The following is a 23,309-nucleotide window of genomic DNA, read 5'->3' as shown; positions in this document are numbered from 1 at the left end:
TGAAAAGAAGAGTGAGGTATTCACACAGTTCAAGAAGTTTAAGTTGTATGTCTAGAAATAAAATGAGTGCAATCTAAAGAAACTGAGAATGGATGGTGGAGGTGAATACACTTTTATGGAATTTGCAAGGTATTGCAACGAAGAAGGTATATAGCATGAGGTCGTTGCACCCTATAAACCTCATCATAATGGTATAGCTGAGAGGAAAAATATAAGTGTACTGAACATGGCCATGAGTATTTTGACAGATAAAGAAATGCAAAATAGATTTTATGGGGGAGCAGTTTTGACATCAGTGTACATACTCAATAGATGTCCAACCAAGAATATAGTCGACAGCACACCTTATGAGGTTGGGACAGGACTGGAGCCAAATTTTGTCATCTTAGAGTATTTGGATCAATGTGTTTCAGGCATGTACATGAGCAATTGAGGAAGAAGCTAGATGATCGATGTCAGGTCATAGTGCTCATAGGTTATCATATGAGTAGTACATACTAGGTGTATTCGCCAAATGATGATAAACTAGTGATCAATTTAGATGTTCTGGTGGACGAAAGCAAATGGATGAATTGGACTCAAGATTGAGTTCGACATATGCAAGAGACAGACCCAACTATGCTTGAAGCATACCATTAAAATGAAGATATAACCACTCAAAATGAATAACCACTCGAGCATAATGTTAGAGGATTGACTAGTACAAGAACTGAGTATACAAGGCTAGTTGGATATGAGAGATTTCCAGATCAAGTAAATGATGCAGATGGTGATCTCATAGGAGAAGTGATGATGATGGTTGAATAAAAACCAATTAATTTGGATCAAGCCATGGCTGATTCGAATTGGTTGGCAGCCATGAAGCAAGAACTCAGGGCAATTGCGAAAAACAATACCTGAGAACTTGTCGAAAGATCTAGCAAAAGGAAAATTGATGTGAAGTAGGTGTTCAAGCTAAAACTGAGGCCAAGTAGTGAAATTTACAAATATAAGGTAAGACTAAGTGCGAGAGGTTTTCTACAAAAGCCTGGTGTCGACTTCAATGAAGTCTATGCACGTGTTGCAAGGTTGGAGACAATTAAAATTATTGTGTTGACTGCAACATACAAAGGATGAAAGATACATCAATTGGATGTAAAGTCAGTATTTCTCAATAGGCCACTGGAAGAAGAGATATATGTTATTCAACCACCAGGATTCGAAATCAAAGGGCAAGAGCAAAAGGTGTACAGATTGAGGAAGAATCTATATGGCTTGAAGTAAGCCCCGTAGGGCTTGAAATAGAATAATAGACAACTTCCTGATCAAAGCAAGTTTCTCATAGTGTATTTCATAATATGGAGTATATGTCAATGATGCAGACAGGGTCAGTCGAATCATTTTAAGCTTGTAAGTGGATGATTTATTGATTACAGGAGCAAGCGAAGTAGAGATACAAAAAGTCAAGTCGAAACAGATGCAGGAGTTTAAAATATCTGACCTATCGAATATGTCAAATTTCTTAGGAATGGAGTTTAAAGACACAAGTGAAGGAGTATTCTTGCATCAAAAGGAGTATGCTCAAGACATTTTGAAAATTTTCTAGATGAGCAACTATAATGCAACAAACACACCATTGGAGACAGAAGCAAAGTTGAAAAGAGAAACAAATAATGAGTTAGTAGATGCGATATTGTACAAACAAACCATTGGATCTCTATGGTACTTACACAATACCAGACCTGACATTTGTCAAAGTGTTGGACTTTTGAGCGGGTTTATGGAGAAGTCACATAAATGTCATCTCACTACAGACAATAGGGTGTTGAGATACATAAAGGGGACAATCGACAATGGTGTTTTGATGCTAAACAAAAATAAAATGAAGAACAATGCATAAGTGTGTGGCTACACTGATTCAGATTTTAGTGGAGACTAAGACGGAAAAAAAGAGTATTGCATGCTTCATATTCATGATAGGAGGTGCTCCAATCTCTTGGAGCTCAAGAAAGCAAAGCATTGTGTCTTTGTCATCTTGTGAAGCTGAGTACATGCTTGCGTCATTTGCAACATGTCAAGCAGTATGGATAGAGATGCTGCTTGCAGAGCTCAAGATTATGGAACCTAAGAAAATGAAGATGTTTGTCGATAACAAGTCAAATACCGACTTAGCAAATCATCCTGTGTGTCATGGTCTAATAATCACATAGAGAGGAGGTATCACTTTCTTAAGGATTAAGTAAATAAAGGACAACTTGAACTTAAACATTGCAAGTCACAATGGCAACTAGCTGACATACACACCAAGCCCCTGAAGAAAGTCAGGTTTAATGAGTTGAAGAGAGGCATCGGGATGCGAAGCCTTGAATACATAAATTAGGGGTGTGTTAGAAGCTAATAATTCATTGTTTCAGTAGGCAAGTCTGTGTTTGACAAGGTTATATTCGACCTAGTCGAAGTAGTTGTGGATAACATAGTCGAGGTTAGCTGAGTAGAGTTAGTTGTATTCGACATAGTCGAATACAACATATAGTTGTGGTTTCGAAGTGTAAGCATGTCTTCGAAAGAGTCGAATACTGTAGCTTGTACTTTGTATGTTTTGGTTTCCTGTATATACAGGTAACGATGTAAATCATAAAGTAGAGTTTTCATTTCAATAAAATCCCTTTTCATAATATAGTTTCTCTCTCTTCTCCTTCTTCTTCAATTTATTGAAAATCCTAATTGTTCCAACAGACCGTAGATAGACATGGAAGAATCTTGTGTTTCTAGGTTGGATCTGATTTACTAGTTTGGTTTCATTCAGATGTGGTTAACTAGTTTGAATTAATGATGCCTTTTGTTAGCGGGTCGGACGCCTAATTGAGATGAGTTTATATCTTCTTCTTCATTTTCAGCGAATTATTGATTAATGAATTTGTTACCGTGTTGGTGGTCTGATTTATTCGTCGTCTTCAAAATTTGAATTTGGTGCTCGTCATTTTACGTTTCACACTTTTTTACAATTTAATTCGATCCTCTACGTGAGCTCGCTAAACGTGCACGTGATGCGTAAATGTTTTCCTACTATTTAAATTATTAAACTGCCCTAAATTAGATTGGAAATAATTGAAAAAATACATGTCATTATTCAAACTGAACCAGAAATAAATTTATTTTTTTATTGGACTTTTTTTCCACAAAAGTGAAAGCTAATTCAAACTTTATAGCTTGAGTAACTCCTGCACTTTTTAATATATATTTTCATTCATAAAGAAAAAAGAAAAAAATTTACTATAAAAAAAGACTCACTTAATTTATAATGATGATGGCAACTGTTTATTAATTTAAATAAATAAATAAACAAAGACCAAGACTCATATTAAAATCAACAATGTCTTGAAAAATAAGATCCTTAATGTAGATAATTTAATAAAGACTTAAGTCATTCATGATAAAGTAATAAAGAAAACACTAGCATATGTGTGTATATATGTATCCTGAATCTCCCTATTGGGTTCATTAATCTCCCAAGATATATATCTCATCCTAAAATATTCTAGTACCAAGCTGCCAATACTTTTACAAAAGCATGTCTATTCCACCAGAGTCTCCATGCAGAGGGTGTGCATCAAGCTTTAATCAACCTGTAACACAACAAAACATACAAGAAGCTCAAAATATGATTGACACTGTTCAAACTGTTAATTGTTTTAGAAGAAACCCTCCTTTAGCAAACATAGTATACAGGCCTGGTGTTCTAGACTGTGATGTCACCCGCCACTTGTTCCGTTGGGACAGGAGACCTTATCAGGAGGTCTTTCCAAATGGCTTCCGAGCAGTTCCTGTACCAGGCACTCCAATTGACACTCTATATGATTTGTATGACTATGTTAATGATGCTGGGGCACCTCTTAATACAAATAGGCCTAGAAGACATGTTTATCTTAGCACCACTCTCAATACAGATTGGCGTCCAGAGCCTGATGTAGAAACACTTCCAGGTGGAGGACAGATCCAAGCTTACCGCTATGAGATCTATGCACCTGGTGGGATTTGGGTTGCTGCTACACTTACAAATTACCAATACCCTTCTCAAGCTGAAGTCTGCTTTGTTGACGGAATTGCACGTCAATACATTCGATCTGCTCAGTTATTCACCATCACACGCCCTCAGTATAACCCAGCAACACAGCGAGTTCCGTAAGTCCCTCAGTATAATGTTAAATTGTGGTTAAACATGGTCTCTATTTGTCCTGTCATGGTTAAACTGCGACTAACGTAGCGCCTTCAAAAACTTGAGATGGCTACATTAGCGCTTATTCTAAAAATAATTTAGAAAGAAATATTGTTTAAATTTGTATTGTGATTGTGTTATGCAGGCATCCGAGGTGTCAAAGAGCTGACAACAGTCTGATAATAAATAGGCATTTCAATCCATTGTCTGATCCCACTACAGACCTACTCTTAATTCAGATGCCTGTGTATTACTACTATGATCAAGATCGTGTCCGAAGGGTACTCAGACATGAAACCTATCCACCCCTTCCACCACCAGGTGAAAGACAAAAGAGGCAAGTCTCAAATACTGACTCTGAGGCTGCCCTTAAGTGGTATGGCACTGATGTAACAAATGCACTTAGCTATATAGATGCTGCATTTCGTTCATCATACACAAACGAAGCTTACATATTCATAAAAAATGAGTATGTGCTTTTGAATTATGCTCCCCACTCAACAGGCGACAAAATATTGAATGGCCCCCTTCTTATTTGTGATGGGTTTCCTTCTCTTATTGGGACTGCTTTTGGAGAATATGGAATAGATTCTGCCTTTGATACAGATGATAATAAGGCTTTTATCTTCTCTACAAACCTTTGTGCCTACATGGATTACGCTCCAAGAACTACCGATGACAAAATACTCTCAGGTCCCATGAAAATAACTGACATGTTTCCCTTTTTCAAGAATACAGTGTTTGAAAGCGGCATAGATACTGCATTTAGGTCGAGTGTTGGCAAGGAAGTTTACTTATTCAGAGGCGATAAATACGCTCTTATAAACTATGATTCCAAGAATCTTATTAACAACATCCAAAAGATCACGGATGGGTTTCCTAGTTTGATAGGTACGGTCTTTGCAAGTGGGATTGATGCATCTTTTGCTTCTCATAAGTATAATGAGGCTTACATTTTCAAAGGAGAGTTATATGCACTCATCAACTTCGCACCACACACAACTGATGACTACTTGGTTGATGGTAGAGTGAAGCCAATCCTTCCCAATTGGCCATCTCTTCGTAGCATATTGCCTCACAATAATGCTGGCCTTGATGATCACCATCATCAGGATGAGGATCATGACGATGTTTAAAATGATAATGACAATATCATGGTGTGATTTGAATAAAGACTTCGGTTGTTGAAGTTTATTTACTCCTTGAAATAAGTGTGTGGTTCTTTGTTTTCTATTTCTTTGATGTAATGTTTTTTATAAGCTTTCTTGATGTAATGAGTGGCCATGCGATGGCTTTCTTTCTTCATGTAATACTAGTAACAAACCCGTGCATACGCACGGGTTCTGTTCGGTTACGCGAATTTGAATACATCATTGATTTTAAAAATAAAAAAAAATTAGATTAATAATTGATTATTTCATATATAAAAATATTTAGATCAATAATATATTTTTTCCTGTATACCATTTTTGGATTAAAAATATTTAACCATAAATACCATTTCTCGTATATAAAAATATTTAAATCAATAATAGATTTTTTTCATTTTTGTTTAGGTATCATTCACAAAAATATTTGGATCAATAGTAAATTTCGTATATAAGATTATTTAGATCAATAATAAATTTTTTCCCGTATACCATTATTAAAAAAAAAATATTTAGATCAATAATATATTTTTCGTATATTAAAATATTTAGATCAATAATATATTTTTTCCCGTATACCATTTTTTATCAAAAATATTTGATCATAAATACCATTTCTCGTATATAAAAATATTTAGGTCAATAATAGATTTTTTCCCGTATACAGACTTCATTTTTGTTTAGGTATCATTCCCAAAAATAAGGGTATTTTGGACTTTTCCACAACCATTAATTTTCTTATATTATAGATTGATAGATTTTTTTTGGAAGAAAGAAGTGAAAAAGTGATGAAAGAGAAAAAAATAGAGAATAGAGAGAGATTTGATAAGTTTGATAAATTATAAAAGTTGTATTATTTTAATAATAAAATTAAGAACTTTAAGGTACAAAGACCAAAAAACCACAATTTTAATGTGGTGGCAAAAAATCAAATAAGGGTATTTTGGACTTTTCCACAACCATTAATTTTCTTATATTATAGATAGATTGATAGATTTTTTTTGGAAGAAAGAAGTGAGAAAGTGATGAAAGAGAAAAAATAGAGAATAGAGAGAGATTTGATAAGTTTGATCGAATATAAGAGTTTTATTATTTTAATAATAAAATTAATAACTTTATGATACAAAGACAAAAAACCACAATTTTAATGTGGTGGCAAAAAATCAAATAAGGATATTTTAGACTTTTCCACAACCATTAATTTTCTTATACTATAGAATGATAGAATTTTTTTGGAATAAAGAAGTGAGAAAGTGATGAAAGAGGAAAAAAATAGAGAATAGAGAGATATTTGATAAGTTTGATAATATATAAGAGTTGTATTATTTTAATAATAAAATTAAGAACTTTATGGTAAAAAGACCAAAAAACCACAATTTTAATGTGGTGGCAAATAATCAAATAAGGGTATTTTGGACTTTTCCACAACCATTAATTTTCTTATATTATAGATTGATAGATTTTTTTTGGAAGAAAGAAGTGAGAAAGTGATGAAAGAGAAAAAAAATAGAGAATAGATAGAGATTTGATAAGTTTGATAAAATATAAGAGTTGTATTATTTTAATAATAAAATTAAGAACTTTATGGTACAAAGACCAAAAAACCACAATTTTAATGTGGTGGAAAAAAATCAAATAAGGGTATTTTAGAATTTTCCACAACCATTAATTTTCTTATATTATAGATTAGAGATTGATAGTTTTTTTCTTGGAAGAAAGAAGTGAGAAATTGATGAAAGAGAAAAAAAAATAGAGAATAGAGAGAGATTTGATAAGTTTGATAAAATATAAGAGTTGTATTATTTTAATAATAAAATTAAGAACTTTATGGTACAAAGACCAAAAAACCACAATTTTAATGTGGTGGCAAAAAATCAAATAAGGGTACTTTAGACTTTTCTACAACCATTAATTTTCTTATATTATAGATTGATAGATTTTTTTTTGGAAAAAATAAGTGAGAAAGTGATGAAAGAGAAAAAAATAGAGAATAGAGAGAGATTTGATAAGTTTGATCGAATATAAGAGTTGTATTATTTTAATAATAAAAATAAGAACTTTATGGTACAAAGACCAAAAAACCACAATTTTAATGTGGTGGCAAAAAATCAAATAAGGGTATTTTGGACTTTTCCACAACTATTAATTTTCTTATATTATTGATTGATAGATTTTCTTTGGAAGAAAGAAGTGAGAAAGTGATGAAAGAGAAAAAAAAATAGAGAATAGAGAGAGATTTGATAAGTTTGATAAAATATAAGAGTTGTATTATTTTAATAATAAAATTAAGAACTTTATGGTACAAAGACCAAAAAACCACAATTTTAATGTGGTGGCAAAAAATCAAATAAGGGTATTTTAGACTTTTCCACAACCATTAATTTTCTTATATTATAGATTAGAGATTGATAGTTTTTTTCTTGGAAGAAAGAAGTGAGAAATTGATGAAAGAGAAAAAAAATAGATAATAGAGAGAGATTTGATAAGTTTGATAAAATATAAGATTTGTATTATTTTAATAATAAAATTAAGAACTTTATGGTACAAAGACCAAAAAACCACAATTTTAATGTGGTGGCAAAAAATCAAATAAGGGTATTTTGGACTTTTCCACAACCATTAATTTTCTTATATTATAGATAGATTGATAGATTTTTTTTGGAAGAAAGAAGTGAGAAAGTGATGAAAGAGAAAAAATAGAGAATAGAGAGAGATTTGATAAGTTTGATCGAATATAAGAGTTTTATTATTTTAATAATAAAATTAATAACTTTATGATACAAAGACAAAAAACCACAATTTTAATGTGGTGGCAAAAAATCAAATAAGGATATTTTAGACTTTTCCACAACCATTAATTTTCTTATACTATAGAATGATAGAATTTTTTTGGAATAAAGAAGTGAGAAAGTGATGAAAGAGGAAAAAAATAGAGAATAGAGAGATATTTGATAAGTTTGATAATATATAAGAGTTGTATTATTTTAATAATAAAATTAAGAACTTTATGGTACAAAGACCAAAAAACCACAATTTTAATGTGGTGGCAAATAATCAAATAAGGGTATTTTGGACTTTTCCACAACCATTAATTTTCTTATATTATAGATTGATAGATTTTTTTTGGAAGAAAGAAGTGAGAAAGTGATGAAAGAGAAAAAAAATAGAGAATAGAGAGAGATTTGATAAGTTTGATAAAATATAAGAGTTGTATTATTTTAATAATAAAATTAAGAACTTTATGGTACAAAGACCAAAAAAACCACAATTTTAATGTGGTGGCAAAAAATCAAATAAGGGTATTTTAGACTTTTCCACAACCATTAATTTTCTTATATTATAGATTAGAGATTGATAGTTTTTTTCTTGGAAGAAAGAAGTGAGAAATTGATGAAAGAGAAAAAAAATAGAGAATAGAGAGAGATTTGATAAGTTTGATAAAATATAAGAGTTGTATTATTTTAATAATAAAATTAAGAACTTTATGGTACAAAGACCAAAAAACCACAATTTTAATGTGGTGGCAAAAAATCAAATAAGGGTATTTTAGACTTTTCTACAACCATTAATTTTCTTATATTATAGATTGATAGATTTTTTTTTGGAAAAAATAAGTGAGAAAGTGATGAAAGAGAAAAAAATAGAGAATAGAGAGAGATTTGATAAGTTTGATCGAATATAAGAGTTGTATTATTTTAATAATAAAAATAAGAACTTTATGGTACAAAGACCAAAAAACCACAATTTTAATGTGGTGGCAAAAAATCAAATAAGGGTATTTTGGACTTTTCCACAACTATTAATTTTCTTATATTATTGATTGATAGATTTTCTTTGGAAGAAAGAAGTGAGAAAGTGATGAAAGAGAAAAAAAATAGAGAATAGAGAGAGATTTGATAAGTTTGATAAAATATAAGAGTTGTATTATTTTAATAATAAAATTAAGAACTTTATGGTACAAAGACCAAAAAACCACAATTTTAATGTGGTGGCAAAAAATCAAATAAGGGTATTTTAGACTTTTCCACAACCATTAATTTTTTTATATTATAGATTAGAGATTGATAGATTTTTTTTGGAAGAAAGAAGTGAGAAATTGATGAAAGAGAAAAAAATAGAGAATAGAGAGAGATTTGATAAGTTTGATAAAATATAAGAGTTGTATTATTTTAATAATAAAATTAAGAAGCGTAACATCTTGACACAGAGAACAACGATAACATACCTCGAAGATGACTGGAATTCTATGCTTGAGCAAGGTAAGTTTAATATGAAGCTTACCTATGATAACTTGTGTATTGGTGCTGTTACTAGTTAGTATAAACTGTTGATGCACAATTATGCCAGACCGAAGGCGAAACTGATTTTTTGGCTTGCTTGCCACAATAGGCTAGCCACCAAAAGCAGACTGGTGAAGATGGGTATGTTGAAGGATAGCAAATGCAGTTTTTGCAATAATGTTGAAACCATCCAACACCTCTTCTTTGAGTGTGAGGAGATGAGAAAGATTTGGTGCATTATTCTGAAGTGGATTCAATTGGAACATGCTCCACATAATTGGGATGAAGAACTTTGTTGGATCATTAATATTGGTAAAGGTAAAGGATGGAAGGCTGCCCTTCTCAGGCTGGCAGTGACAGAGACAGTTTATGGAGCTTGGGCATTTCGTAACAGTTGCTGTTTTGGTAATCAGTGCGAGAGTTCAGCCATTGCTCAAGGAATTATTGATAAAATTGTTTTCAGAGGTTGGCATAGCCCAATCTTAAAGCCTCATATTGTTAGACTTATGTTGATATAGACTTTTGATACTTTCTTGTCACATTGGTTATTGGTTGGCTGGATCCTAGCGATCGCCGTGTACTCTCTTGTTTTTTGGATATATGAAAGTCTTTTCTTCCAAAAAAAAAATAATAATAAAATTAAGAACTTTATGGTACAAAGACCAAAAAACCACAATTTTAATGTGGTGGCAAAAAATCAAATAAGGGTATTTTAGACTTTTCCACAACCATTAATTTTCTTATATTATAGATTAGAGATTGATAGATTTTTTTTGGAAGAAAGAAGTGAGAAATTGATGAAAGAGAAAAAAATAGAGAATAGAGAGAGATTTGATAAGTTTGATAAAATATAAGAGTTGTATTATTTTAATAATAAAATTAAGAACTTTATGGTACAAAGACCAAAAAACCACAATTTTAATGTGGTGGCAAAAAATCAAATAAGGGTATTTTAGACTTTTCCACAACCATTAATTTTCTTATATTATAGATTAGAGAATGATAGATTTTTTTTGGAAGAAAGAAGTGAGAAATTGATGAAAGAGAATAAAATAGAGAATAGAGAGAGATTTGATAAGTTTGATAAAATATAAGAGTTGTATTATTTTAATAATAAAATTAAGAACTTTATGGTACAAAGACCAAAAAACCACAATTTTAATGTGGTGGCAAAAAATCAAATAAGGGTATTTTAGACTTTTCCACAACCATTAATTTTCTTATATTATAGATTAGAGATTGATAGTTTTTTTCTTGGAAGAAAGAAGTGAGAAATTGATGAAAGAGAAAAAAAATAGAGAATAGAGAGAGATTTGATAAGTTTGATAAAATATAAGAGTTGTATTATTTTAATAATAAAATTAAGAACTTTATGGTACAAAGACCAAAAAACCACAATTTTAATGTGGTGGCAAATAATCAAATAAGGGTATTTTGGACTTTTCCACAACCATTAATTTTCTTATATTATAGATTGATAGATTTTTTTTGGAAGAAAGAAGTGAGAAAGTGATGAAAGAGAAAAAAAATAGAGAATAGAGAGAGATTTGATAAGTTTGATAAAATATAAGAGTTGTATTATTTTAATAATAAAATTAAGAACTTTATGGTACAAAGACCAAAAAACCACAATTTTAATGTGGTGGCAAAAAATCAAATAAGGGTATTTTAGACTTTTCCACAACCATTAATTTTCTTATATTATAGATTAGAGATTGATAGTTTTTTTCTTGGAAGAAAGAAGTGAGAAATTGATGAAAGAGAAAAAAAATAGAGAATAGAGAGAGATTTGATAAGTTTGATAAAATATAAGAGTTGTATTATTTTAATAATAAAATTAAGAACTTTATGGTACAAAGACCAAAAAACCACAATTTTAATGTGGTGGCAAAAAATCAAATAAGGGTATTTTAGACTTTTCTACAACCATTAATTTTCTTATATTATAGATTGATAGATTTTTTTTTGGAAAAAATAAGTGAGAAAGTGATGAAAGAGAAAAAAATAGAGAATAGAGAGAGATTTGATAAGTTTGATCGAATATAAGAGTTGTATTATTTTAATAATAAAAATAAGAACTTTATGGTACAAAGACCAAAAAACCACAATTTTAATGTGGTGGCAAAAAATCAAATAAGGGTATTTTGGACTTTTCCACAACTATTAATTTTCTTATATTATTGATTGATAGATTTTCTTTGGAAGAAAGAAGTGAGAAAGTGATGAAAGAGAAAAAAAATAGAGAATAGAGAGAGATTTGATAAGTTTGATAAAATATAAGAGTTGTATTATTTTAATAATAAAATTAAGAACTTTATGGTACAAAGACCAAAAAACCACAATTTTAATATGGTGGCAAAAAATCAAATAAGGGTATTTTAGACTTTTCCACAACCATTAATTTTCTTATATTATAGATTAGAGATTGATAGTTTTTTTCTTGGAAGAAAGAAGTGAGAAATTGATGAAAGAGAAAAAAAATAGAGAATAGAGAGAGATTTGATAAGTTTGATAAAATATAAGAGTTGTATTATTTTAATAATAAAATTAAGAACTTTATGGTACAAAGACCAAAAAACCACAATTTTAATGTGGTGGCAAATAATCAAATAAGGGTATTTTGGACTTTTCCACAACCATTAATTTTCTTATATTATAGATTGATAGATTTTTTTTGGAAGAAAGAAGTGAGAAAGTGATGAAAGAGAAAAAAAATAGAGAATAGAGAGAGATTTGATAAGTTTGATAAAATATAAGAGTTGTATTATTTTAATAATAAAATTAAGAACTTTATGGTACAAAGAGAAAAAAAATAGAGAATAGAGAGAGATTTGATAAGTTTGATAAAATATAAGAGTTGTATTATTTTAATAATAAAATTAAGAACTTTATGGTACAAAGACCAAAAAACCACAATTTTAATGTGGTGGCAAAAAATCAAATAAGGGTATTTTAGACTTTTCCACAACCATTAATTTTCTTATATTATAGATTAGAGATTGATAGATTTTTTTTGGAAGAAAGAAGTGAGAAATTGATGAAAGAGAAAAAAATAGAGAATAGAGAGAGATTTGATAAGTTTGATAAAATATAAGAGTTGTATTATTTTAATAATAAAATTAAGAACTTTATGGTACAAAGACCAAAAAACCACAATTTTAATGTGGTGGCAAAAAATCAAATAAGGGTATTTTAGACTTTTCCACAACCATTAATTTTCTTATATTATAGATTAGAGAATGATAGATTTTTTTTGGAAGAAAGAAGTGAGAAATTGATGAAAGAGAATAAAATAGAGAATAGAGAGAGATTTGATAAGTTTGATAAAATATAAGAGTTGTATTATTTTAATAATAAAATTAAGAACTTTATGGTACAAAGACCAAAAAACCACAATTTTAATGTGGTGGCAAAAAATCAAATAAGGGTATTTTAGACTTTTCCACAACCATTAATTTTCTTATATTATAGATTAGAGATTGATAGTTTTTTTCTTGGAAGAAAGAAGTGAGAAATTGATGAAAGAGAAAAAAAATAGAGAATAGAGAGAGATTTGATAAGTTTGATAAAATATAAGAGTTGTATTATTTTAATAATAAAATTAAGAACTTTATGGTACAAAGACCAAAAAACCACAATTTTAATGTGGTGGCAAATAATCAAATAAGGGTATTTTGGACTTTTCCACAACCATTAATTTTCTTATATTATAGATTGATAGATTTTTTTTGGAAGAAAGAAGTGAGAAAGTGATGAAAGAGAAAAAAAATAGAGAATAGAGAGAGATTTGATAAGTTTGATAAAATATAAGAGTTGTATTATTTTAATAATAAAATTAAGAACTTTATGGTACAAAGACCAAAAAACCACAATTTTAATGTGGTGGCAAAAAATCAAATAAGGGTATTTTAGACTTTTCCACAACCATTAATTTTCTTATATTATAGATTAGAGATTGATAGTTTTTTTCTTGGAAGAAAGAAGTGAGAAATTGATGAAAGAGAAAAAAAATAGAGAATAGAGAGAGATTTGATAAGTTTGATAAAATATAAGAGTTGTATTATTTTAATAATAAAATTAAGAACTTTATGGTACAAAGACCAAAAAACCACAATTTTAATGTGGTGGCAAAAAATCAAATAAGGGTATTTTAGACTTTTCTACAACCATTAATTTTCTTATATTATAGATTGATAGATTTTTTTTTGGAAAAAATAAGTGAGAAAGTGATGAAAGAGAAAAAAATAGAGAATAGAGAGAGATTTGATAAGTTTGATCGAATATAAGAGTTGTATTATTTTAATAATAAAAATAAGAACTTTATGGTACAAAGACCAAAAAACCACAATTTTAATGTGGTGGCAAAAAATCAAATAAGGGTATTTTGGACTTTTCCACAACTATTAATTTTCTTATATTATTGATTGATAGATTTTCTTTGGAAGAAAGAAGTGAGAAAGTGATGAAAGAGAAAAAAAATAGAGAATAGAGAGAGATTTGATAAGTTTGATAAAATATAAGAGTTGTATTATTTTAATAATAAAATTAAGAACTTTATGGTACAAAGACCAAAAAACCACAATTTTAATGTGGTGGCAAAAAATCAAATAAGGGTATTTTAGACTTTTCCACAACCATTAATTTTTTTATATTATAGATTAGAGATTGATAGATTTTTTTTGGAAGAAAGAAGTGAGAAATTGATGAAAGAGAAAAAAATAGAGAATAGAGAGAGATTTGATAAGTTTGATAAAATATAAGAGTTGTATTATTTTAATAATAAAATTAAGAAGCGTAACATCTTGACACAGAGAACAACGATAACATACCTCGAAGATGACTGGAATTCTATGCTTGAGCAAGGTAAGTTTAATATGAAGCTTACCTATGATAACTTGTGTATTGGTGCTGTTACTAGTTGGTATAAACTGTTGATGCACAATTATGCCAGACCGAAGGCGAAACTGATTTTTTGGCTTGCTTGCCACAATAGGCTAGCCACCAAAAGCAGACTGGTGAAGATGGGTATGTTGAAGGATAGCAAATGCAGTTTTTGCAATAATGTTGAAACCATCCAACACCTCTTCTTTGAGTGTGAGGAGATGAGAAAGATTTGGTGCATTATTCTGAAGTGGATTCAATTGGAACATGCTCCACATAATTGGGATGAAGAACTTTGTTGGATCATTAATATTGGTAAAGGTAAAGGATGGAAGGCTGCCCTTCTCAGGCTGGCAGTGACAGAGACAGTTTATGGAGCTTGGGCATTTCGTAACAGTTGCTGTTTTGGTAATCAGTGCGAGAGTTCAGCCATTGCTCAAGGAATTATTGATAAAATTGTTTTCAGAGGTTGGCATAGCCCAATCTTAAAGCCTCATATTGTTAGACTTATGTTGATATAGACTTTTGATACTTTCTTGTCACATTGGTTATTGGTTGGCTGGATCCTAGCGATCGCCGTGTACTCTCTTGTTTTTTGGATATATGAAAGTCTTTTCTTCCAAAAAAAAAAATAATAATAAAATTAAGAACTTTATGGTACAAAGACCAAAAAACCACAATTTTAATGTGGTGGCAAAAAATCAAATAAGGGTATTTTAGACTTTTCCACAACCATTAATTTTCTTATATTATAGATTAGAGATTGATAGATTTTTTTTGGAAGAAAGAAGTGAGAAATTGATGAAAGAGAAAAAAATAGAGAATAGAGAGAGATTTGATAAGTTTGATAAAATATAAGAGTTGTATTATTTTAATAATAAAATTAAGAACTTTATGGTACAAAGACCAAAAAACCACAATTTTAATGTGGTGGCAAAAAATCAAATAAGGGTATTTTAGACTTTTCCACAACCATTAATTTTCTTATATTATAGATTAGAGAATGATAGATTTTTTTTGGAAGAAAGAAGTGAGAAATTGATGAAAGAGAATAAAATAGAGAATAGAGAGAGATTTGATAAGTTTGATAAAATATAAGAGTTGTATTATTTTAATAATAAAATTAAGAACTTTATGGTACAAAGACCAAAAAACCACAATTTTAATGTGGTGGCAAAAAATCAAATAAGGGTATTTTAGACTTTTCCACAACCATTAATTTTCTTATATTATAGATTAGAGATTGATAGTTTTTTTCTTGGAAGAAAGAAGTGAGAAATTGATGAAAGAGAAAAAAAATAGAGAATAGAGAGAGATTTGATAAGTTTGATAAAATATAAGAGTTGTATTATTTTAATAATAAAATTAAGAACTTTATGGTACAAAGACCAAAAAACCACAATTTTAATGTGGTGGCAAATAATCAAATAAGGGTATTTTGGACTTTTCCACAACCATTAATTTTCTTATATTATAGATTGATAGATTTTTTTTGGAAGAAAGAAGTGAGAAAGTGATGAAAGAGAAAAAAAATAGAGAATAGAGAGAGATTTGATAAGTTTGATAAAATATAAGAGTTGTATTATTTTAATAATAAAATTAAGAACTTTATGGTACAAAGACCAAAAAACCACAATTTTAATGTGGTGGCAAAAAATCAAATAAGGGTATTTTAGACTTTTCCACAACCATTAATTTTCTTATATTATAGATTAGAGATTGATAGTTTTTTTCTTGGAAGAAAGAAGTGAGAAATTGATGAAAGAGAAAAAAAATAGAGAATAGAGAGAGATTTGATAAGTTTGATAAAATATAAGAGTTGTATTATTTTAATAATAAAATTAAGAACTTTATGGTACAAAGACCAAAAAACCACAATTTTAATGTGGTGGCAAAAAATCAAATAAGGGTATTTTAGACTTTTCTACAACCATTAATTTTCTTATATTATAGATTGATAGATTTTTTTTTGGAAAAAATAAGTGAGAAAGTGATGAAAGAGAAAAAAATAGAGAATAGAGAGAGATTTGATAAGTTTGATCGAATATAAGAGTTGTATTATTTTAATAATAAAAATAAGAACTTTATGGTACAAAGACCAAAAAACCACAATTTTAATGTGGTGGCAAAAAATCAAATAAGGGTATTTTGGACTTTTCCACAACTATTAATTTTCTTATATTATTGATTGATAGATTTTCTTTGGAAGAAAGAAGTGAGAAAGTGATGAAAGTGAAAAAAAAAATAGAGAATAGAGAGAGATTTGATAAGTTTGATAAAATATAAAGTTGTATTATTTTAATAATAAAATTAAGAACTTTATGGTACAAAGACCAAAAAACCACAATTTTAATGTGGTGGCAAAAAATCAAATAAGGGTATTTTAGACTTTTCCACAACCATTAATTTTTTTATATTATAGATTAGAGATTGATAGATTTTTTTTGGAAGAAAGAAGTGAGAAATTGATGAAAGAGAAAAAAATAGAGAATAGAGAGAGATTTGATAAGTTTGATAAAATATAAGAGTTGTATTATTTTAATAATAAAATTAAGAAGCGTAACATCTTGACACAGAGAACAACGATAACATACCTCGAAGATGACTGGAATTCTATGCTTGAGCAAGGTAAGTTTAATATGAAGCTTACCTATGATAACTTGTGTATTGGTGCTGTTACTAGTTGGTATAAACTGTTGATGCACAATTATGCTAGACCGAAGGCGAAACTGATTTTTTGGCTTGCTTGCCACAATAGGCTAGCCACCAAAAGCAGACTGGTGAAGATGGGTATGTTGAAGGATAGCAAATGCAGTTTTTGCAATAATGTTAAAACCATCCAACACCTCTTCTTTGAGTGTGAGGAGATGAGAAAGATTTGGTGCATTATTCTGAAGTGGATTCAATTGGAACATGCTCCACATAATTGGGATGAAGAACTTTGTTGGATCATTAATATTGGTAAAGGCAAAGGATGGAAGGCTGCCCTTCTAAGGCTGGCAGTGACAGAGACAGTTTATGGAGCTTGGGCATTTCGTAACAGTTGCTGTTTTGGTAATCAGTGCGAGAGTTCAGCCATTGCTCAAGGAATTATTGATAAAATTGTTTTCAGAGGTTGGCATAGCCCAATCTTAAAGCCTCATATTGTTAGACTTATGTTGATATAGGCTTTTGATACTTTCTTGTCACATTGGTTATTGGTTGGCTGGATCCTAGCGATCGCCGTGTACTCTCTTGTTTTTTGGATATATGAAAGTCTTTTCTTCCAAAAAAAAAAATAATAATAAAATTAAGAACTTTATGGTACAAAGACAAAAAAACCACAATTTTAATGTGGTGGCAAAAAATCAAATAAGGGTATTTTAGACTTTTCCACAACCATTAATTTTCTTATATTATAGATTAGAGATTGATAGATTTTTTTTGGAAGAAAGAAGTGAGAAATTGATGAAAGAGAAAAAAATAGAGAATAGAGAGAGATTTGATAAGTTTGATAAAATATAAGAGTTGTATTATTTTAATAATAAAATTAAGAACTTTATGGTACAAAGACCAAAAAACCACAATTTTAATGTGGTGGCAAAAAATCAAATAAGGGTATTTTAGACTTTTCCACAACCATTAATTTTCTTATATTATAGATTAGAGATTGATAGATTTTTTTTGGAAGAAAGAAGTGAGAAATTGATGAAAGAGAATAAAATAGAGAATAGAGAGAGATTTGATAAGTTTGATAAAATATAAGAGTTGTATTATTTTAATAATAAAATTAAGAACTTTATGGTACAAAGACCAAAAAACCACAATTTTAATGTGGTGGCAAAAAATCAAATAAGGGTATTTTAGACTTTTCCACAACCATTAATTTTCTTATATTATAGATTAGAGAATGATAGATTTTTTTTGGAAGAAAGAAGTGAGAAATTGATGAAAGAGAATAAAATAGAGAATAGAGAGAGATTTGATAAGTTTGATAAAATATAAGAGTTGTATTATTTTAATAATAAAATTAAGAACTTTATGGTACAAAGACCAAAAAACCACAATTTTAATGTGGTGGCAAAAAATCAAATAAGGGTATTTTAGACTTTTCCACAACCATTAATTTTCTTATATTATAGATTAGAGATTGATAGTTTTTTTCTTGGAAGAAAGAAGTGAGAAATTGATGAAAGAGAAAAAAATAGAGAATAGAGAGAGATTTGATAAGTTTGATAAAATATATGATTTGTATTATTTTAATAATAAAATTAAGAACTTTATGGTACAAAGACCAAAAAACCACAATTTTAATGTGGTGGCAAAAAATTAAATAAGGGTATTTTAGACTTTTCCACAACCATTAATTTTCTTATATTATAGATTATAGATTGATAGATTTTTTTTGGAAGAAAGAAGTGAGAAAGTGATGAAAGAGAAAAAAAATAGAGAATAGAGAGAGATTTGATAAGTTTGATAAAATATAAGAGTTGTATTATTTTAATAATAAAATTAAGAACTTTATGGTACAAAGACCAAAAAACCACAATTTTAATGTGGTGGCAAAAAATCAAATAAGGGTATTTTAGACTTTTCCACAACCATTAATTTTCTTATATTATAGATTAGAGATTGATAGTTTTTTTCTTGGAAGAAAGAAGTGAGAAATTGATGAAAGAGAAAAAAAAATAGAGAATAGAGAGAGATTTATTAAGTTTGATAAAATATAAGAGTTGTATTATTTTAATAATAAAATTAAGAACTTTATGGTACAAAGACCAAAAAACCACAATTTTAATGTGGTGGCAAAAAATCAAGTAAGGGTATTTTAGACTTTTCTACAACCATTAATTTTCTTATATTATAGATTGATAGATTTTTTTTTTTTGGAAAAAATAAGTGAGAAAGTGATGAAAGAGAAAAAAATAGAGAATAGAGAGAGATTTGATAAGTTTGATCGAATATAAGAGTTGTATTATTTTAATAATAAAAATAAGAACTTTATGGTACAAAGACCAAAAAACCACAATTTTAATGTGGTGGCAAAAAATCAAATAAGGGTATTTTGGACTTTTCCACAACTATTAATTTTCTTATATTATTGATTGATAGATTTTCTTTGGAAGAAAGAAGTGAGAAAGTGATGAAAGAGAAAAAAAAATAGAGAATAGAGAGAGATTTGATAAGTTTGATACAATATAAGAGTTGTATTATTTTAATAATAAAATTAAGAACTTTATGGTACAAAGACCAAAAAACCACAATTTTAATGTGGTGGCAAAAAATCAAATAAGGGTATTTTAGACTTTTCCACAACCATTAATTTTTTTATATTATAGATTAGAGATTGATAGATTTTTTTTGGAAGAAAGAAGTGAGAAATTGATGAAAGAGAAAAAAATAGAGAATAGAGAGAGATTTGATAAGTTTGATAAAATATAAGAGTTGTATTATTTTAATAATAAAATTAAGAAGCGTAACATCTTGACACAGAGAACAACGATAACATACCTCGAAGATGACTGGAATTCTATGCTTGAGCAAGGTAAGTTTAATATGAAGCTTACCTATGATAACTTGTGTATTGGTGCTGTTACTAGTTGGTATAAACTGTTGATGCACAATTATGCTAGACCGAAGGCGAAACTGATTTTTTGGCTTGCTTGCCACAATAGGCTAGCCACCAAAAGCAGACTGGTGAAGATGGGTATGTTGAAGGATAGCAAATGCAGTTTTTGCAATAATGTTGAAACCATCCAACACCTCTTCTTTGAGTGTGAGGAGATGAGAAAGATTTGGTGCATTATTCTGAAGTGGATTCAATTGGAACATGCTCCACATAATTGGGATGAAGAACTTTGTTGGATCATTAATATTGGTAAAGGCAAAGGATGGAAGGCTGCCCTTCTCAGGCTGGCAGTGACAGAGACAGTTTATGGAGCTTGGGCATTTCGTAACAGTTGCTGTTTTGGTAATCAGTGCGAGAGTTCAGCCATTGCTCAAGGAATTATTGATAAAATTGTTTTCAGAGGTTGGCATAGCCCAATCTTAAAGCCTCATATTGTTAGACTTATGTTGATATAGGCTTTTGATACTTTCTTGTCACATTGGTTATTGGTTGGCTGGATCCTAGCGATCGCCGTGTACTCTCTTGTTTTTTGGATATATGAAAGTCTTTTCTTCCAAAAAAAAATAATAATAATAAAATTAAGAACTTTATGGTACAAAGACCAAAAAACCACAATTTTAATGTGGTGGCAAAAAATCAAATAAGGGTATTTTAGACTTTTCCACAACCATTAATTTTCTTATATTATAGATTAGAGATTGATAGATTTTTTTTGGAAGAAAGAAGTGAGAAATTGATGAAAGAGAAAAAAATAGAGAATAGAGAGAGATTTGATAAGTTTGATAAAATATAAGAGTTGTATTATTTTAATAATAAAATTAAGAACTTTATGGTACAAAGACCAAAAAACCACAATTTTAATGTGGTGGCAAAAAATCAAATAAGGGTATTTTAGACTTTTCCACAACCATTAATTTTCTTATATTATAGATTAGAGATTGATAGATTTTTTTTGGAAGAAAGAAGTGAGAAATTGATGAAAGAGAATAAAATAGAGAATAGAGAGAGATTTGATAAGTTTGATAAAATATAAGAGTTGTATTATTTTAATAATAAAATTAAGAACTTTATGGTACAAAGACCAAAAAACCACAATTTTAATGTGGTGGCAAAAAATCAAATAAGGGTATTTTAGACTTTTCCACAACCATTAATTTTCTTATATTATAGATTAGAGATTGATAGTTTTTTTCTTGGAAGAAAGAAGTGAGAAATTGATGAAAGAGAAAAAAATAGAGAATAGAGAGAGATTTGATAAGTTTGATAAAATATATGAGTTGTATTATTTTAATAATAAAATTAAGAACTTTATGGTACAAAGACCAAAAAACCACAACTTTAATGTGGTGGCAAAAAATCAAATAAGGGTATTTTAGACTTTTCCACAACCATTAATTTTCTTATATTATAGATTAAGAACTTTATGGTACAAAGACCAAAAAACCACAACTTTAATGTGGTTGCAAAAAATCAAATAAGGGTATTTTAGACTTTTCCACAACCATTAATTTTCTTATATTATAGATATGCATGTTTTCTTTTAAGAATTTTGAGACGGTTCATTTGATAGATATGACATTTAAATAAGGGTGTGAGTTGGAATTCTCCAAATCATCTTGCTTATTCCTTTAAAAAAATTTGACAATTCTACCCAAATTTGTGCAGTAAATAAATTGTATTAAAACAATCGAGAGTAATTTAGAAGCACAAATCACCTTTTTTTTTTACTATTTAATAATAAGACTATAAGAGTCTTAAATAATATAAGGGAATATTTTATTATTCCGAGTTAAGATGAATTACTTGGCCCTAAATTATTTTTATTTATTTAACCATTAATTCTAATTCGTCGTGCTTATTATTGTTATATAAACGATAAAAGAACACTAATTTCTCTATTACGAGTGGATGACTTAATATATTTAAAATAATTATTTAATAAATAATTATTTAATGTCTATTACAAAAACTTATTTTTCAAATAAAACTTTTATAGCCTAAATTCATGTAATAATTGCACCATGAGATTAGATGATACATAGCAGAAGGTGTTTGATGCAAATTTCAAATTAATTCTAAAGGCACATTTGTCCAACAACAAAATATTCATGATTATGATCAACATGTTTGAACATCAATATCTTGCATGAACCACAACTAAAGATCAAGTCCTCATTTTAAACGCGGAAGGTATCAACGCATTCCCTCAGTATGTCAGTGATTATATCACCACAAACATATGAAGATTGCCACCAAATGTTGAATTCTTGTTTCCTTTTATCCACAATCTTGTGTCTCAAGTCACCTTTCCTACTGAAGTGAGTGAAAACACCTTACCTTTGGTCAAGCTCCTCTGAAGGATCCCTTACCATAAAAATTGCTTACAATTTTAAGAGAAAGTATCACCCACCTCTTGCTTGGGCTAAGTCCCTCTGATACAGAGATATACCGCCTTCAAAATCTATGCTAAATTGGCACATGATGTACAACAAACTCCCTACAGATGATAACCTGAAGCTAAGAGGGTGTCACCTGACTTCTATGTGTTCCTTATGCCTCTCTTGTAAAGAAACATTTTTTCATCTCTTTTTTCAATGTCCGTTTGCAACGAATCTTTGGTGTTAGTTGGCTTACAATTTAAACTTGGCCCTGCACTTTCAGTGCCTCAAAGACTTGTGGAAGCAGCCATACAAGGGTTGGAACCCTTAATGCTCACTTGCAGTAAAAGCGACTATCACAAATATAACGTAGTTTGTGCTGTTAGAAATAATCTACAGCTAATCCGTAGCTAACTCCTAACTAATTCGAACACATCATTCTTATGACCTAGAATTCATTTTTTTATGATTTTTTGCAAGAAAGTTTATCACAATATAAGATATCTCTCCAAATAATTTAAATTTTTTTGACTTGAGATGAATTAAATATGAATTATTTTACAAGTCAATTTTTTATAAAATGGAAACAAGAAAAACATTAACATATGAATGAGTTTTAAGCTATTATTTTGCAGGAAGTTATATCATAACATATATAAAGTATCGGCAAACTTTCATTGCATGCCAACTAAGTCTCGGTTTATTTTAATTTTTTTATCAAAACACATATATGTGTTTCGATCGAAAAATCAAAATAAATCAAGACTTATTCTAAGTATCATGAAACTTTGCAAATAATTTTTATGTGATATTATCTAA

General features: G+C 29.1%; 4 protein-coding genes across 4 annotated transcripts; all 4 read left to right on the top strand.

Moving 5' to 3' along the window:
* Positions 1–3,501: 3,501 nt before the first annotated feature.
* Positions 3,502–4,165, top strand: LOC131598294 (uncharacterized). The gene has a single exon (XM_058870910.1). It carries the CDS (start codon positions 3,551–3,553, stop codon positions 4,163–4,165), a length of 615 nt encoding a protein of 204 aa, XP_058726893.1. The 5' UTR covers positions 3,502–3,550.
* A 33-nt stretch (positions 4,166–4,198) lies between these two features.
* LOC131598293 (albumin-2-like) lies at positions 4,199–5,347 on the top strand. The gene is made up of 2 exons (XM_058870909.1): positions 4,199–4,239; positions 4,341–5,347. The coding sequence occupies exons 1-2, from the start codon at positions 4,199–4,201 to the stop codon at positions 5,329–5,331; spliced, it is 1,032 nt and encodes a 343-aa protein (XP_058726892.1). The 3' UTR covers positions 5,332–5,347.
* A 9,150-nt stretch (positions 5,348–14,497) lies between these two features.
* Positions 14,498–15,025, top strand: LOC131598292 (uncharacterized). Its single transcript, XM_058870908.1, has one exon. It carries the CDS (start codon positions 14,498–14,500, stop codon positions 15,023–15,025), a length of 528 nt encoding a protein of 175 aa, XP_058726891.1.
* Positions 15,026–20,039: 5,014 nt separating this feature from the next.
* On the top strand, positions 20,040–20,567 carry LOC131598291 (uncharacterized). Its single transcript, XM_058870907.1, has one exon. It carries the CDS (start codon positions 20,040–20,042, stop codon positions 20,565–20,567), a length of 528 nt encoding a protein of 175 aa, XP_058726890.1.
* The last annotated feature ends 2,742 nt before the right edge of the window (positions 20,568–23,309 follow it).

Source organism: Vicia villosa, linkage group LG4 (genome assembly GCF_029867415.1).
Source record: "Vicia villosa cultivar HV-30 ecotype Madison, WI linkage group LG4, Vvil1.0, whole genome shotgun sequence".
Classification (NCBI taxonomy): Eukaryota; Viridiplantae; Streptophyta; class Magnoliopsida; order Fabales; family Fabaceae; genus Vicia; species Vicia villosa.
The sequence above is the reverse complement of the archived record's forward strand: the minus strand, read 5'-3'. Positions and strand labels throughout refer to the sequence as shown.

Excerpts from the sequence above, each read along its gene's own strand:
- LOC131598291 (XM_058870907.1), top strand. The coding sequence starts at position 20,040 with ATGAAGCTTACCTATGATAACTTGTGTATTGGTGCTGTTACTAGTTGG.
- LOC131598293 (XM_058870909.1), top strand. The coding sequence starts at position 4,199 with ATGGTCTCTATTTGTCCTGTCATGGTTAAACTGCGACTAAC. Across the intron at positions 4,240-4,340 it reads ATGGTTAAACTGCGACTAAC|GCATCCGAGGTGTCAAAGAG; the intron begins GTAGCGCCTTCA and ends TGTGTTATGCAG.
- LOC131598292 (XM_058870908.1), top strand. The coding sequence starts at position 14,498 with ATGAAGCTTACCTATGATAACTTGTGTATTGGTGCTGTTACTAGTTGG.
- LOC131598294 (XM_058870910.1), top strand. The coding sequence starts at position 3,551 with ATGTCTATTCCACCAGAGTCTCCATGCAGAGGGTGTGCATCAAGCTTT.